Genomic DNA, 12,618 nt, shown 5'->3' with positions numbered 1-12,618 from the left:
GTATTTGAAATAAAAATCTGCAGCCTAGACTTCATCATTTCTCTTGTGCGAAGCCCATCACTCCTGCCAACAGGCTTGTATTCACTGGCAAGATGAACATCATTACACTGAATTAAATGCCTCTGTTCCATGATACCACACCTGGGGAAATCAGCAATAACAGCCAAGAGCTGCTTTATGCCCTCTCGGCCCTGTGGCCCTCATGCCTAAACAGCACTGCCACCCTTAAGATACTGAATACAGAGACAGTAACACTGGCTTCGATTAGTTTTGATAATTGATTGTCAGAAGCATCAAGTACTTCTGATAGCCTTCCAACGGGGCAGGGAGACATCACTCAGCTTCAGAGTGCACACCAGGCCTCCCCCAGCTGTCTGCAAGCGCAGAATCTCTCCTGCTAGCGGGACACAAGCTGGCAAAGTTCATTCACCCTGACCCATTTCTAATTTGTGAGAAGGGGCTTTCTCTTAATAGCCAGTTCCCCTAGCATGGCTGTTAGACCACCTCTGTGTCAGGACTCATACTTAAGATACCATTCTCCGTGAGAAGTTGCTCACACTCTTTTTTCCTCCATTTTTAGAACCATGACTTTAGAGCCTCTTCTTTAGTCTTTACCAAAATGTCTGTTACTAACTTCGTTGTACGAGGCCTTTTCCCAGCGTGAGCACTGTTTCACCCTTGAGTTGCCCCTCCCTGGGGAAGAACATTGATGCCTAGGGCAGACTGACCCACAATCTCTTCATCATCCTCAGCCCATTTTTTTTAATGTTTTAAAGGAAATGCTCCATCTCTGAGGACCGTTTTCATGTCCTGTTTTTTTGTGTAGAGCACAATGAGCTGCAGCAGAAACTTGAGAAGAAAGAGAGAGAATGTGACGCGAAGACCCAAGAGAAGGAAGAAATGATGCAGACCTTGAATAAGATGAAAGAGAAGCTTGAGAAGGAGACGACCGAGCACAAGCAAGTCAAGCAGCAGGTGGCAGATCTCACGGCGCAGCTCCATGAGCTCAACAGGGTGAGCGAGGGCTGAGACCTGGCCTCCTGTCTACCCCTTTTCTCCTGGGGGTCTCTGTTGCCCTGAAGTAGAATGTAGGAAAGAGCTCTGTAATGTTTCTCAGTTGATCTCAGTAGTGGACTCGAACCACCAACATTCTGTGGCTTAGGCAGCAGAGGTGGTTTGGGGTTGACTTTTGACCATGAGTCCTGTCCTAAGAACAAAGGAAACCACATTAGCTTGTTAGAAAAGGGCTGCCATGGAGAGAGAGAGAGAGAGAGAGAGAGAGAGAGAGAGAGAGAGAGAGAGAGAGAGAGAGAGAGAGAGAGACCACAAATATGCACTGTGTCAAAAGGCATGAGGGCCCAGGAAAGTCCGTGTGGCGTACCCACCCTTGAAACCCACCTTCTGAGAAATACGGGTGCTCTGTTACATGTTTCTTAGTGAGATTAGATTCTGAAAGTCATTCGATATATTTTCTTCTCTCGTTGATTCTTCTTGATCTTCTCTTTCCAGAGAGCTGTCTGTGCTTCAGTCCCCGGAGGACCCTCACCTGGAGCCCCAGGAGGACCCTTTCCTTCCTCTGGCCTGGGATCTCTTCTCCCTCCCCCACCACCCCCACTCCTTCCTGGTGGGGCACTTCCTCCCCCACCACCTCCCCTCCCTCCTGGGGGTCCTCCACCTCCCCCAGGGCCGCCTCCCTTAGGGGGAATCCTGCCACCTCCTGGTGCTCCTATAAGCCTGACACTCAAAAAGAAAAACATTCCCCAGCCCACCAACGCGCTGAAGTCCTTCAACTGGTCGAAGCTGCCCGAGGTAAAGCCATTTGTCCGCATCTCCCATTAAATGGGTCAGTGAATAGCACCTGCAACTCAGTGTCCTCATGGGGTGTGTGTGTGTGTGTGTGTGTGTGTGTGTGTGTGACCCTGCTGCTGGATAGCCTGACCATCTTGTATTCTCCCCAGCTCCTGGGCTTGTCGGTAATGTCTCTGAAATAATTACACATGGTTTCAAACCAGTTCACTGAAGCATCCTGTAGAATTAAAAATTTGGAATAGTAGTAGTACTTTAAAAAAAACTGTTTTTCTGTATGACTGCCAATCATAGACCTTGTGAACTTGATGTTTCTAGAACAAATTGGAAGGAACAGTATGGACCGAAATCGATGATACCAAAGTCTTCAAAATTCTAGACCTTGAAGACCTAGAAAGAACTTTCTCTGCCTACCAAAGACAGCAGGTAACATGCCTTCCAGATGCCCCAAAGTTCTGTGTCCTTATGCATGGTCCCTGGGCCGTCTGCCGGAACCATGACACATGAGCACGTCAGTGCTCGTGCTGTTTGGTGTCCCCTAGTGTGTTCCTACAAAGCAGCATGACTACATGTCCCTGTGTGTGTCCAGTGGCCCATCAGTGCGTGTGAACCTAGGGAAATAGTGTGTTTGTTTCTGAAACTATTCTGGGCTGAGTTAATATCAAATGGCTAGTCTCAGAACCAAAATGCTTTTGGACCAGATGGACTCTTTAGCAGTATAGGGTTTTGTAAAAACTATAATTTGGCAGCTAAATAGAATCTACAGAGGCATTTTAACCAAACATCATAAACATTATAGATTTGCTAGTAGGGCTTCACAAGCTGAACAAGTGTAGAAATGTCAACGATACCGGTAGAGCCAGAAAAGCTGCTACTAACACTCCATAACGACAGCGAGAACATGCGGTGTGGTGCCCCTGCCTACACCCACTGATGAGGCCTCGTGGGTAGCTTCCTTGTATGAGCCTTGGTCACATCCATATGGACTCGCTTGTTGCTCTAGAGGGCTTCCTCCAAAGGTCTAAAGTATAGTCCAAAAGTTAGGACATGGTAGCTAGATATAGAGAGTTCAGGGGAACAAAGAAAAGATACGGCAAAATCAATCAGAGTTCCAGACCAGGGAAAATTTAGCCCGGGAGTATGAAGAAAGAGATTCTTAAGCCAGACTAGAGGACCTGTGAACAGTGCACACTGCATTCAGATGGACAAACACAAGGGCTTGGCATCTGCACAGGGGTTTCCTGAGGGCTCCCCTGGCAGCCTGACTCCTGCATGAATCACGAGCAGGGTGGAACATCCTTAAACAGACCGAAGACTTCCTGATTGGCTCTCTTGGCTCAGACCCTCAGAAAGACTGTCTCAAAGAAGTGCTAGGCACCAAGGAGATGGACAGAGGCTAGAGAGAAACAAGACTGGGATTCTTCTCAAGATGGTTCCTGGTGTATCTTCCTGGGAGGTGGGGTGTTATTCACTAGAGGACTCTGCTGGAAGAGAGGACGAGCGTCTGAGCAGGGAAGTAAAGTCAGTTGCCTGCCATGGTGTTAATGGAGCCTAGAGCCAAAGCCCTCAGCCGGCTCCTTCATAAGTAAAAAGCCGCCATGCTGAGTGCTGTATGCACAAGGTTAAGAGGAGGTGACGAAAAGGGAGGTGAGGGGTTGTTCAGAGGAGAACAGTTCAAAGAACAAATGAAGGTGTGTTGAGAGCCCTTGTCCTGTAGCCACTCTGCCCATAGTTGTCCCTGATTGGCTGTTGTGTGCCTCTTCTCTCTCTCTGATGTCCTTGGATGGAGACCCCTGCATCTTGGCATAAAATTTTAGCAAATTTTCAAATAATTCAAGTAATCCTCCAATCTGAGCACTAGTCCCATTTCTTTTGCACTTCAGGCTGTCTGAGGTGAAGGTTTGGAGACTCAGAAAAGCGGGTGAGGTGGAGGGAAAGCAGCAAGTATTCCACACAGGCAACTCAAGTCTGAGCACGTCGGTTGCATTTGTGAGGGAGGCAGGTGCTTGAAAGATCCGAGTTCACAAGCCTCGTAATTAACTGGCTTTCAGCAGAACGTACAGAAAGATGCTGCCAAATGCTCTGGGACAAATATGTGGACAGTTTTCAAGAGTTCTGGGAGACACAATTGCAGAAAGCTCTGTAGCCAAGTAACTGTCTCCTAGCAACCACTACTGTTTAAGTAGTCAGTAGTCATCCCTGACAGGATGGACCAGAAGGTTTCAGTTCTTCTTAACATGACTAGACTGGTGAAGAGGATAGGGCATCACCATTTCCAGCAACACACCACTCTACTTGAGAATTTTAAATGTTCCCTCCTGCTATAAAAATAAAAGATAAACCATCGCTATATTTTTCAAATGAGGGTAACTTGAGCAGTTTCATTGCATTTGCATTGTTGAGAGTCAGAAAATGAAAAGCTATAGGCATTTTAATTGTAGTATGTAGATCAGAGTAAATAGGTTCGAATGCCTGTCACTGGACCATTCCCTCATCCCAGAACAGCAGCATCAAAGACCTGCGCATGCTCATTCCAGGCATGGCAACACGTCGTGCAATTACCGCCACATTTAAACTGCTGTTACTTTTAGTACCAAGTCAATACCGAGAACCCATCTTTTTCTGTGGCATCTCTTTCCTTTTTATAAAGCTGTGGAACTGGTCAAATTCTGGACTTCAGCTACTTGTTTGTATAGGTGAATCTTTCAGGCAGGCATAGGAACACACAAACATCAATACCTAAGACCCTCAGAGCCTAATTTTAAGATAACTCAGCAGTATCAAATTAGCATCACTTAAATAAGGAATAACACTTTGGGAATGTATACATGCATGTATATATAAACACAATCTAAATAAATATATAAATTTGACTATATATGTACATACAAAATGTGTCAATTTGATTTGAAAATTATTATTATTAAAAATTAGTGTTTAGTTTGTCTCCTTTATGTATGAACTGTGTCAATGGATTCAAATGCTTCAATGCATTCAACCTTTTCATAGGCCCACAATATAATTATAGTATAAAGCAGAGATGGAGAAAATTGTTACTGTCATAGGGACCAAGATGGTGGTCACTATTGAAACCTGACTATGTTTCTGGCACTGGGTATGATATAAACAGTTCTTAATCATATCAACTCTAAAATTCAGTGCTCAAGGAGCTTCTGTCCTTCTCTTCTTATTCAGTTCTCACCCCAGCTCTAGGAGAGACATAACACTCTTACATTACAGAAACTGAAAATAGGACTTAGTATGTAGTCGGTATCCCAACAGGTGACACTCGGGTGCAGAGTGCAGAGTTCTCGGTTTCCCTTTGTTCTCTAATCTGTGGTTTATTCATTACCACTGCCAGACTGGGAAGAGTGGGTTTTTTTCTTTAAGTGTATGCATTAAAAGTGTAGAGAGCTGATTATGTAAGCTTATGCCTCCCATGAAATGGAGTTTAATAGCATGCGGCTATTCCCCTGTGCACATTCCGCAAGTTCATTTGAAAGTCAATTCCTTATATCTCAAGACCTTTTCCTCATTGGAACTACATTAAACATGATCTCCAGGTCAGCCACAAGAGACTAGGTTTTAATACCTTACATTGGATGCTGTGTAATAGTTTTATTAAGATACAGTTCAATGTCCTCACATCTGTAAAGGGAAATTTTCATCCTGACATGCTATCAATTCATGTCTGTGCAGTTGGATAGAGGGAAAATGAGCTAAAGATACTGCATTTGCCTAAAAGTAGTATTGCTCTCTAGCCCCCACTCACAGTGTCTCCCTCCTCCTTGCCCTTGCCTGAGGACAGCTCTTCTTTTAGGAGCCTATGTTCACCACTTAGTGTAGCATTTCAAAGCCTCCATCCTTTGATTTAGGGAACAAAGGAAAGCTACGGACCCAGGCTCTGTTCTCCATTCTCCAGCTACTGATAGAGTATGGTACTGTAAGTCCTTCAGGGTCTCATTTGGAACAATCAGGTGATCTACAGATTCCTTATGAATGATCAAAGAACTTTTCCTTTCTATTTTTATTTTTTAAAGTTAAGTTAATCTGCATCTAATTTTCACATTAAAAAATGTAATTTTTTCTTCAACAATGTCAGTTTTCTCATTTTGCCTTGGCGTTGCAGTACTGGAGATAGAATCTAGGCCTTCATACATATGTACATACATACATACTAAGCAAGTGCTCCACCACTGAGCTATAGCACCAGCTCCCAGCCATCACAACTGTTAGAACTTAAAGACAAGAAAGTCTGTGACTAGTGTTGTTGGGTTTTTTATAAAAAAAATAAATAAATAAAAAAAAAACTGTAGTGCTGGAGAGATGGTTCAACAGGTAAAGTAACTTACTACCAACCCCAATGACCTGAGTTCAAACCCGGGACCCATATGGTAGAAGGGGAGAGCAGACTTGCTCAGTTACCTTCTTACTCTATGCATATGCTATGCATGGGTCTACCCACGCACGCACGCACACATGTGTGTACACATACACAAAAATAAAGAAACAAACATAATGTTTAAGTGTAGTTTGAGGGTCTATACCTGTTCTATGGTAAGAATTATCAAGTACAAGATTGTATGTAAATATTAGCATATTTTTCAACTTGAAAGGATTAAGACCCATTCATGTAAGGGTCATTACCTGTGCAGGGCTGAGCCATCATTTCTTTGTGAAGCCATTTATAGTAGTTTACAAGCACTGGTCTCTGAAAATGCAAATAGAAACTTCCTACTTATATTTCAACATCATTTATATTACCCTTTGATTTCTGAGGGAGCAAGGTTTTAAACAGAATCTTGCCATACTTGAAGTGAACCTGGGAGTGTCATTATTTCCAGTGGGCTGCGCCTAGTGAAACCCATCCTGTTTGTGATTTTAGTTGGTAATATGCTGATTGCTGGGTCTTCAAAGAAGTGTTGTCTTCAGGCCAACAGTTACCAAGCCCTCATATGGTGTTCCTCAGCCTCTCTGGAAAGATGAGCTGCATCACTTAGCTATTAGCTGCCATGCTTATTGCTGCTCATGGTTACAAATGGAAGATCCAGACCAGCTACCCTACCACTCCGCCAGAAGAGCAGACTGGGGAAGTGACTTGTCAGGTCTAAAGCTAACATCATTGTGTCTTATGTTTGCTTCTAGATTTGGGGCTCGTAGAGATGTATCAGGTACTGCATAGGAAATTTAACTTCACTATCACTTTTACCATCACAATAGTAACAGATGGGTAGACCAGTTCCGCATAGACTCAGCTAATGACTCCATAGATTGTTGGACCAGAGGTCAGATGTCATTTCCCAACAGTATGAATGAATTTAACGTAGAACACGAGTTGCCAGAAGCTTCGTAAAATTTTCTTTTTTGCAGAATAGACAATAAGAGCAGTATCTAATCAAAAGTAGTACTTCTCCCTTTGGTTAAGTTGACTTTATAGAGTTCATTTTACCATAGCCTTCTGCCCCTAAAACTGCTTTTACTGGAAGAATCCTAAAGAGCTTCAGAGTAGAAAATCTGACTCATAACAAGGGCAAAAGAGAACTGGGATATCAGGCAGAAGAAAGGTTCTTGCGGTTATCAACTTACTTCTTAAATGCCTTTCCAGAGAAGTAGTCCTAGTGTGGGCAGACCAAGGGGAGCATGCCTTCTGCTTCCCACTAGAAGAATTAAGCAAAACAGTTCATCTGTATAAAATCAACCTTGGCAGTGCTGCCGAGACCAGGGAGACCTTAAGGAATCTGCTGAGCAAATGCTAGTGTACACACAGTTGGCCCGAAAGCTGCGACGTGTTTTGCACACCAAAACTTTGCATTCCTGCCCCGTAAAAGCACGGAAGAAAAGCTGCTGCTTTCTTGTAACATACCATTAGCTCTTCCTTCTCATTGTCACTCTAAGACTTTCTAAAGCTCCTTCAAGAAGAAGCTGATGGCCTTGTGTGCTTGACCAGCCCAGAGACCGCTGAGTCACGCCTACCAATAGCTGCACCAGCAGCTTCTTGACGGCATGTGCTGGGCTTTTCCCCATGCCTCCCACAGCACCTGCTGCCATGGTTTGAACCCTCTAAGGTACTCGAGTTAGTCTTACTTAGGTTGTTCCACTTGCTTTTCTCAACTCTTCCTTATGATACAAGAAGACAGGTCATTTCCACCAAAAGGAAAACACACGTTCTATAGCAGTAGCAACTGTTTGATCATGCTGATTAATTTAATTGACAATCTTCTGCTTCAAGTAAAACTTCAACGTGGTGACTGGGACCTTGGTGGTTGTTTTAAGGAGGACTTGTTGTATTCCTGACTTGTCCTTCTAAGCCCTTTTCTTTTCTGAATTTGATTTGCTACCACTTGAATTGGTATATAACAAATGCCATCTGCTGTGTTTCTTTACACAATGTCTTGTTCTGGGATCTTCCCCTGTATCTTCAGCCCAGCTCACTTGTGTTTGTGACTGCAAGGCAGGAAATGTCTCCTTGCTCTCTTAGCCTGCACCACCAATTCCTTGACTGCCCTGACTTTCCCTGTTTGCTGCTGTTGTTTCTGAACTGCATGTATCTGATTTGCTTTTCTATGCCTCTGCCATGGCTGTAGGAGTTCTTTGTGAACAATAACTCCAAGCAGGTGAGTAAGCTACTTTGTAACCCTTACTTAACATAACTCCTTGGCTCACTGTAAGCTTGAAATCCCCTGGTTATCTTGTTAGATAGTATAATTCAATACCTGGGTAATACATCTTTGGGATTCGACTCGTACTGGACTGTCTAGAAGTATGCCTGAAATCTGAGCACAAGAGACCTTTGCTGTTTAGCCCCATGGTGCTCCATTATTTGTCCAAATTGCCTTTGCTTCCTAAACTGTTATACAGTTCAAAATCTTTCTGGTTTCTTTATATTTTTAAATGTCATAATGCATTTTTTAAAAAGTCCCTAACTACTAATGAAATAAGTTGGCTACTTACCAAGTTAGTCTATTTTCACCTTGAACTTTCCATTAATTTGATACATTCACATTTATTTTGCATTGTTTTATACCTGTTTCACTTAGTTATGTCTGGCCATCATGAATGAATATGCAAATAAAATATGCAAGTAGTGTTTGATTGTTAATTCAGATAACTGAACAAAAAGCCCCCCTCTTCATTGTCCTTCTGTCAGGCTTGGGAATTACGAGGTATGTTTGGCCTTTGGAAACGCCTGTTACACGTGAAGGTGTTTGAGGGTTTTATTGCTCAGCTTTCTTGGCTGCTAAGGATTGCAAATGGTTCTGGGGTGAATGGGCCCTGCAAATGACCGGACCAGAAATAACAAGACTCTGCTGAACTTTATTCATTGTGACAGTTCTCTTGTCTGCTGTCCATAGAGATTTGAGGAACAAAGGGACAGCATCCCTCACTGATAATTTATGCATGGTTAACAACTTCAACTTGGAAGCATTTTGTTCTTCCAAATAATGCTCTTTCAAATGTGGGTGGTCAGCTTTACTTATTTTCTTTGTTGGGAAGAGAGTAGCCTTTGTTTTGGTTGCACCACCTTCCCAGCGTTGCCTCATCATCTCAGCTCAACCCATATGTGTATGTGAGCATTGTGTGTGCGGGAACAGAAATGGGGACGAAAAGTATGCGTCTCAAATCTGAGTGTCCCTGTTTGACTCTAATGGATTTCTCTCGTGTTCTTTCCAGAAAGAAACAGATGCCATAGATGACACACTGAGTTCCAAACTTAAAGTCAAAGAACTGTCAGTGATTGATGGTCGGAGAGCTCAGAATTGCAACATCCTTCTGTCGAGGTACTGTTGGTGCTGAATAAACATTACTGGTAGGACCAGCTTTTCTCCTCGCTCAGAACCACGCGTTTGTGGTTTCGCCTTATTCACTTTGTACTGAAGTACTGGTCATTGAAGCAGCGCTGTTAAAGGGGGAGCGACACTTCTTGGTGTTACTTTTCCTGGTGAGGTCTCTCGGGCTGGATGCCAACCTTGGTGTTTCCTTTCCAGAAGCCTAAGAAGTGAACTGACAGGCATTGATATATCCTAATTGTGGAGACAGTATAATCCTCAAGTCGCACTCACACAGAGTCAGGAGCTGTTTGATGCTTTCCTGTTTTGCTCTGTAACGTCACCTTTTTATATTTTAACATTACTCGAGTTCATTTTTGAGTGTTTTTGTTTTATAAAGATATGTAAATCTGAAGTCTCCGCAAGATATTAACTTAGCCAATTCAGGCTTGTTCAGAAATCCTTCTTATAACTTATAAATTTTAAGACCTTAAAACTTGAAATGAGAAAAGGAAATTGGGGGCCTTAATTATGATTGCAACTTCCGGCAATGTTTTTAGGTCATTCCGTACTGCCGAGTAGCTTTTTGGTATGTAGTTAGGCAAAGATAACTAATGCTGTTGAGGTGTAGGAAGGTGTAAAGGGTGCTGGTATTGGGAGCTAAAAGGACGAGCTGCAGACTAAGAAAAATGTTATGTGTGCATTGAGGCTGGTGTAAGGTGACTCTCTCGGAGGGCGCTAAGACCAAGAGTAGTCCTGTTACTTAACAGGCCATACACTGAGGCTTTGAACACAGAGAGCCACGGCTTGGAACAGCATAGAAGCCCGATTGTTGGCCAGGCATCTATTACTTTAAGGAGCAAATGTTTCCTTTAGTGGAAGAGAAATTGAGCCTTCATGAGATCCCTGAATTTTAATGCAACTTGTAAGGTAACTTGAGCCACCCCGTTAGCATTTCATCTCTGCTCTGGCTGGAAGCTATAGACATGGCTGGGCTTTGTGTTTATCCTCACTTGGGCTCTGTGAACCATGCTTAAGTTAGATGAAGTATCTGCTTTAAGACAGCTCCACTGCAAGGGCTGCTTATTTTCTTCATAGTGCATATAATTTATTTTGTTACCATTGTTACCCAAATACCATTCCTGATTGGAAAATTAAGTGAAGAGTTGGGAAAAGGTTTTTGTTGTTAAGATTTATTTTATGTGTTTCAGTGTTTTGCCTGCATGCATGTCTGTGCACCATATGCAGGCCTGGTGCCCATTGAGGTCAGAAAAGAGTGTCAGATCTTGAACTGGGATTGAGTGGTTGAGAGTCACCATGCCGGTGCTGAGAAGCAATCGTGGGTTCTCTGCAAGAGCAGCCAGTGCTCTTAACTGCTGAACCATCTCTCCAGCCCCAACTTGTTGTTGTTGTTGTTGTTTTGTTTTGATCTGAATATCTCTGTATACCTTGTGTGTTGCTGTCTGGAGTACTTTCAACACAGCTTGACAAAGAGAGACATCACTCTGAATCTCAATAGTGTTGAAGGCTCCGTCCATCTACTCTCTTGCCGATGGGGATTTGTTTCTCAACAATCATTATACCAATGTCTATGGCAGTGAAGGGCTCTGGCTTATTCCATGTGCTGTATTTTCAAATATATGCCCACTTTAGATATCCTTTATGACTTCTTTATGAGCTACAAAAGTTAGGTAAAGGAGCCTGCTACCCCCTGGCTTAGAGCCCAAAGCAGGTGACTCCTGTGTTGTGCCTGCTAAGTAGGTTTTCCCAAGGTCACTTGAAGCTCTTAGGGACAGAAGGAAGAGATGCCTTTAAATAGAGTGATGTGGGAAGGTCATATGTCTATCTGTTGCTTTCATTGGTTAATTAATAAAGAAACTGCTTGGCCTGATAGGTCAGAACATAGGTGGGTGGAGTAGACCCTCCCACACCAGGGGAAAAAGAAACTCAGAGGCAGGTCTGTATTACAAAATGACCTCTTCCCGAGTGCAGCTGTTGTTGTTTCCCAGTTCCTCTCTTGACATGGCAACCAGGGGGTCATAAACCACAGAGTTACTTTATTAACTAGGAGGGTCTGCCTTAAACCCTCTGAAAAAGAGCCGAGGCTGACCTAGCCTTCCATCCCTAGCTTGTTATAAGTATCTCTGAATGGTCCAATTCTCTGAGCAAGTTTTTAAATCCCCGAGCAGAACAAGCCAAGTTAAATACGATTTTAAGGTGGCTGCTTTATTCCCTGCCTTGAAGAACAGTGGAAGTCAATGTCTAAAAAAGTTGTCACCCTGCCACACACCAAGAGCACTGCCCAGCTCTTAGAGCAACGTCAGGGCTAGAATCCACGGGGTCCTTGAATTACAGAGATTAAAGGCTCATTCTGAGGGTGACAGATGACACCAAGAACTTCAAAGGCTGTAGAGCCACACTGGAGGGCAGGCACTCCCCTCCCCTTACTCCCGAGGTAGGGTTTCTCTGTCTGATTCAGCAGGCCACGTGCATGGTGTTCTGTTAACAGGTAAATTTTCTAAGTGCGGTTCATTAAAGTCTCAAGTCTCTTTGTGGGCCACATGAAGAGAAAGTTTCGTCCAGACAGCCTCTGGAAATTGATAAGCATAAATATATACAATTTCAAAGACAAGCCCCTCCATCAGAGCAGCTAGTGAAAGTCAAACCCCGCGCTTTGACTCTCGCTCGCACTCTGGGTTTCAACCCCTTTGTTTTTAAATGCAAAGCAGAAAGGCTCAAAATAATTTCTTCAACCTGGTGTGAAAAGACACAGAGCTCATTTAGTTTTCTTCTATGAGCTGGATTGGAGCCCCATTGGGGTCTCCAAGCCTACGAACGAGCATTCAGTCCCGGGGACCCACACGGCGAGGGGACCCACAGCTGTCCTCTGACCTCCACGCATGCGCTGTGGCACGTATGCACGCACGAGCCCAGGGGTGAAGCAATGAAGTCATAAGAAGCAAGGACCTTCTGGTGGTTTCCAGCTAGCTGGTTTTTAGTGGTGGCAATTTTAGTCTCGAGTTACTGCCCTTTCCTTTGCCTTGTG

At 43.7% G+C, this 12,618-nt stretch overlaps 1 protein-coding gene across 3 annotated transcripts in view; it reads left to right on the top strand.

Annotated features, from left to right (window-relative positions):
* Daam1 (dishevelled associated activator of morphogenesis 1) overlaps positions 1-12,618 on the top strand; it is a 159,578-nt gene that overhangs the window by 122,549 nt on the left and 24,411 nt on the right. For 2 of the 3 annotated variants that reach the window (XM_057782290.1, XM_057782288.1), the window contains exons 13-17: positions 827-1,014; positions 1,510-1,809; positions 2,125-2,232; positions 8,391-8,420; positions 9,478-9,584. In XM_057782290.1, the coding sequence (XP_057638273.1) occupies positions 827-1,014; positions 1,510-1,809; positions 2,125-2,232; positions 8,391-8,420; positions 9,478-9,584 (733 nt within the window). The remainder of the gene's footprint in view (positions 1-826; positions 1,015-1,509; positions 1,810-2,124; positions 2,233-8,390; positions 8,421-9,477; positions 9,585-12,618) is intronic. The other variant, XM_057782291.1, reaches the window with a different exon arrangement.

The sequence above is a fragment of the Chionomys nivalis genome, chromosome 10, assembly GCF_950005125.1.
Source record: "Chionomys nivalis chromosome 10, mChiNiv1.1, whole genome shotgun sequence".
Classification (NCBI taxonomy): Eukaryota; Metazoa; Chordata; class Mammalia; order Rodentia; family Cricetidae; genus Chionomys; species Chionomys nivalis.
This window is presented reverse-complemented; position numbering and strand designations above follow the sequence as displayed.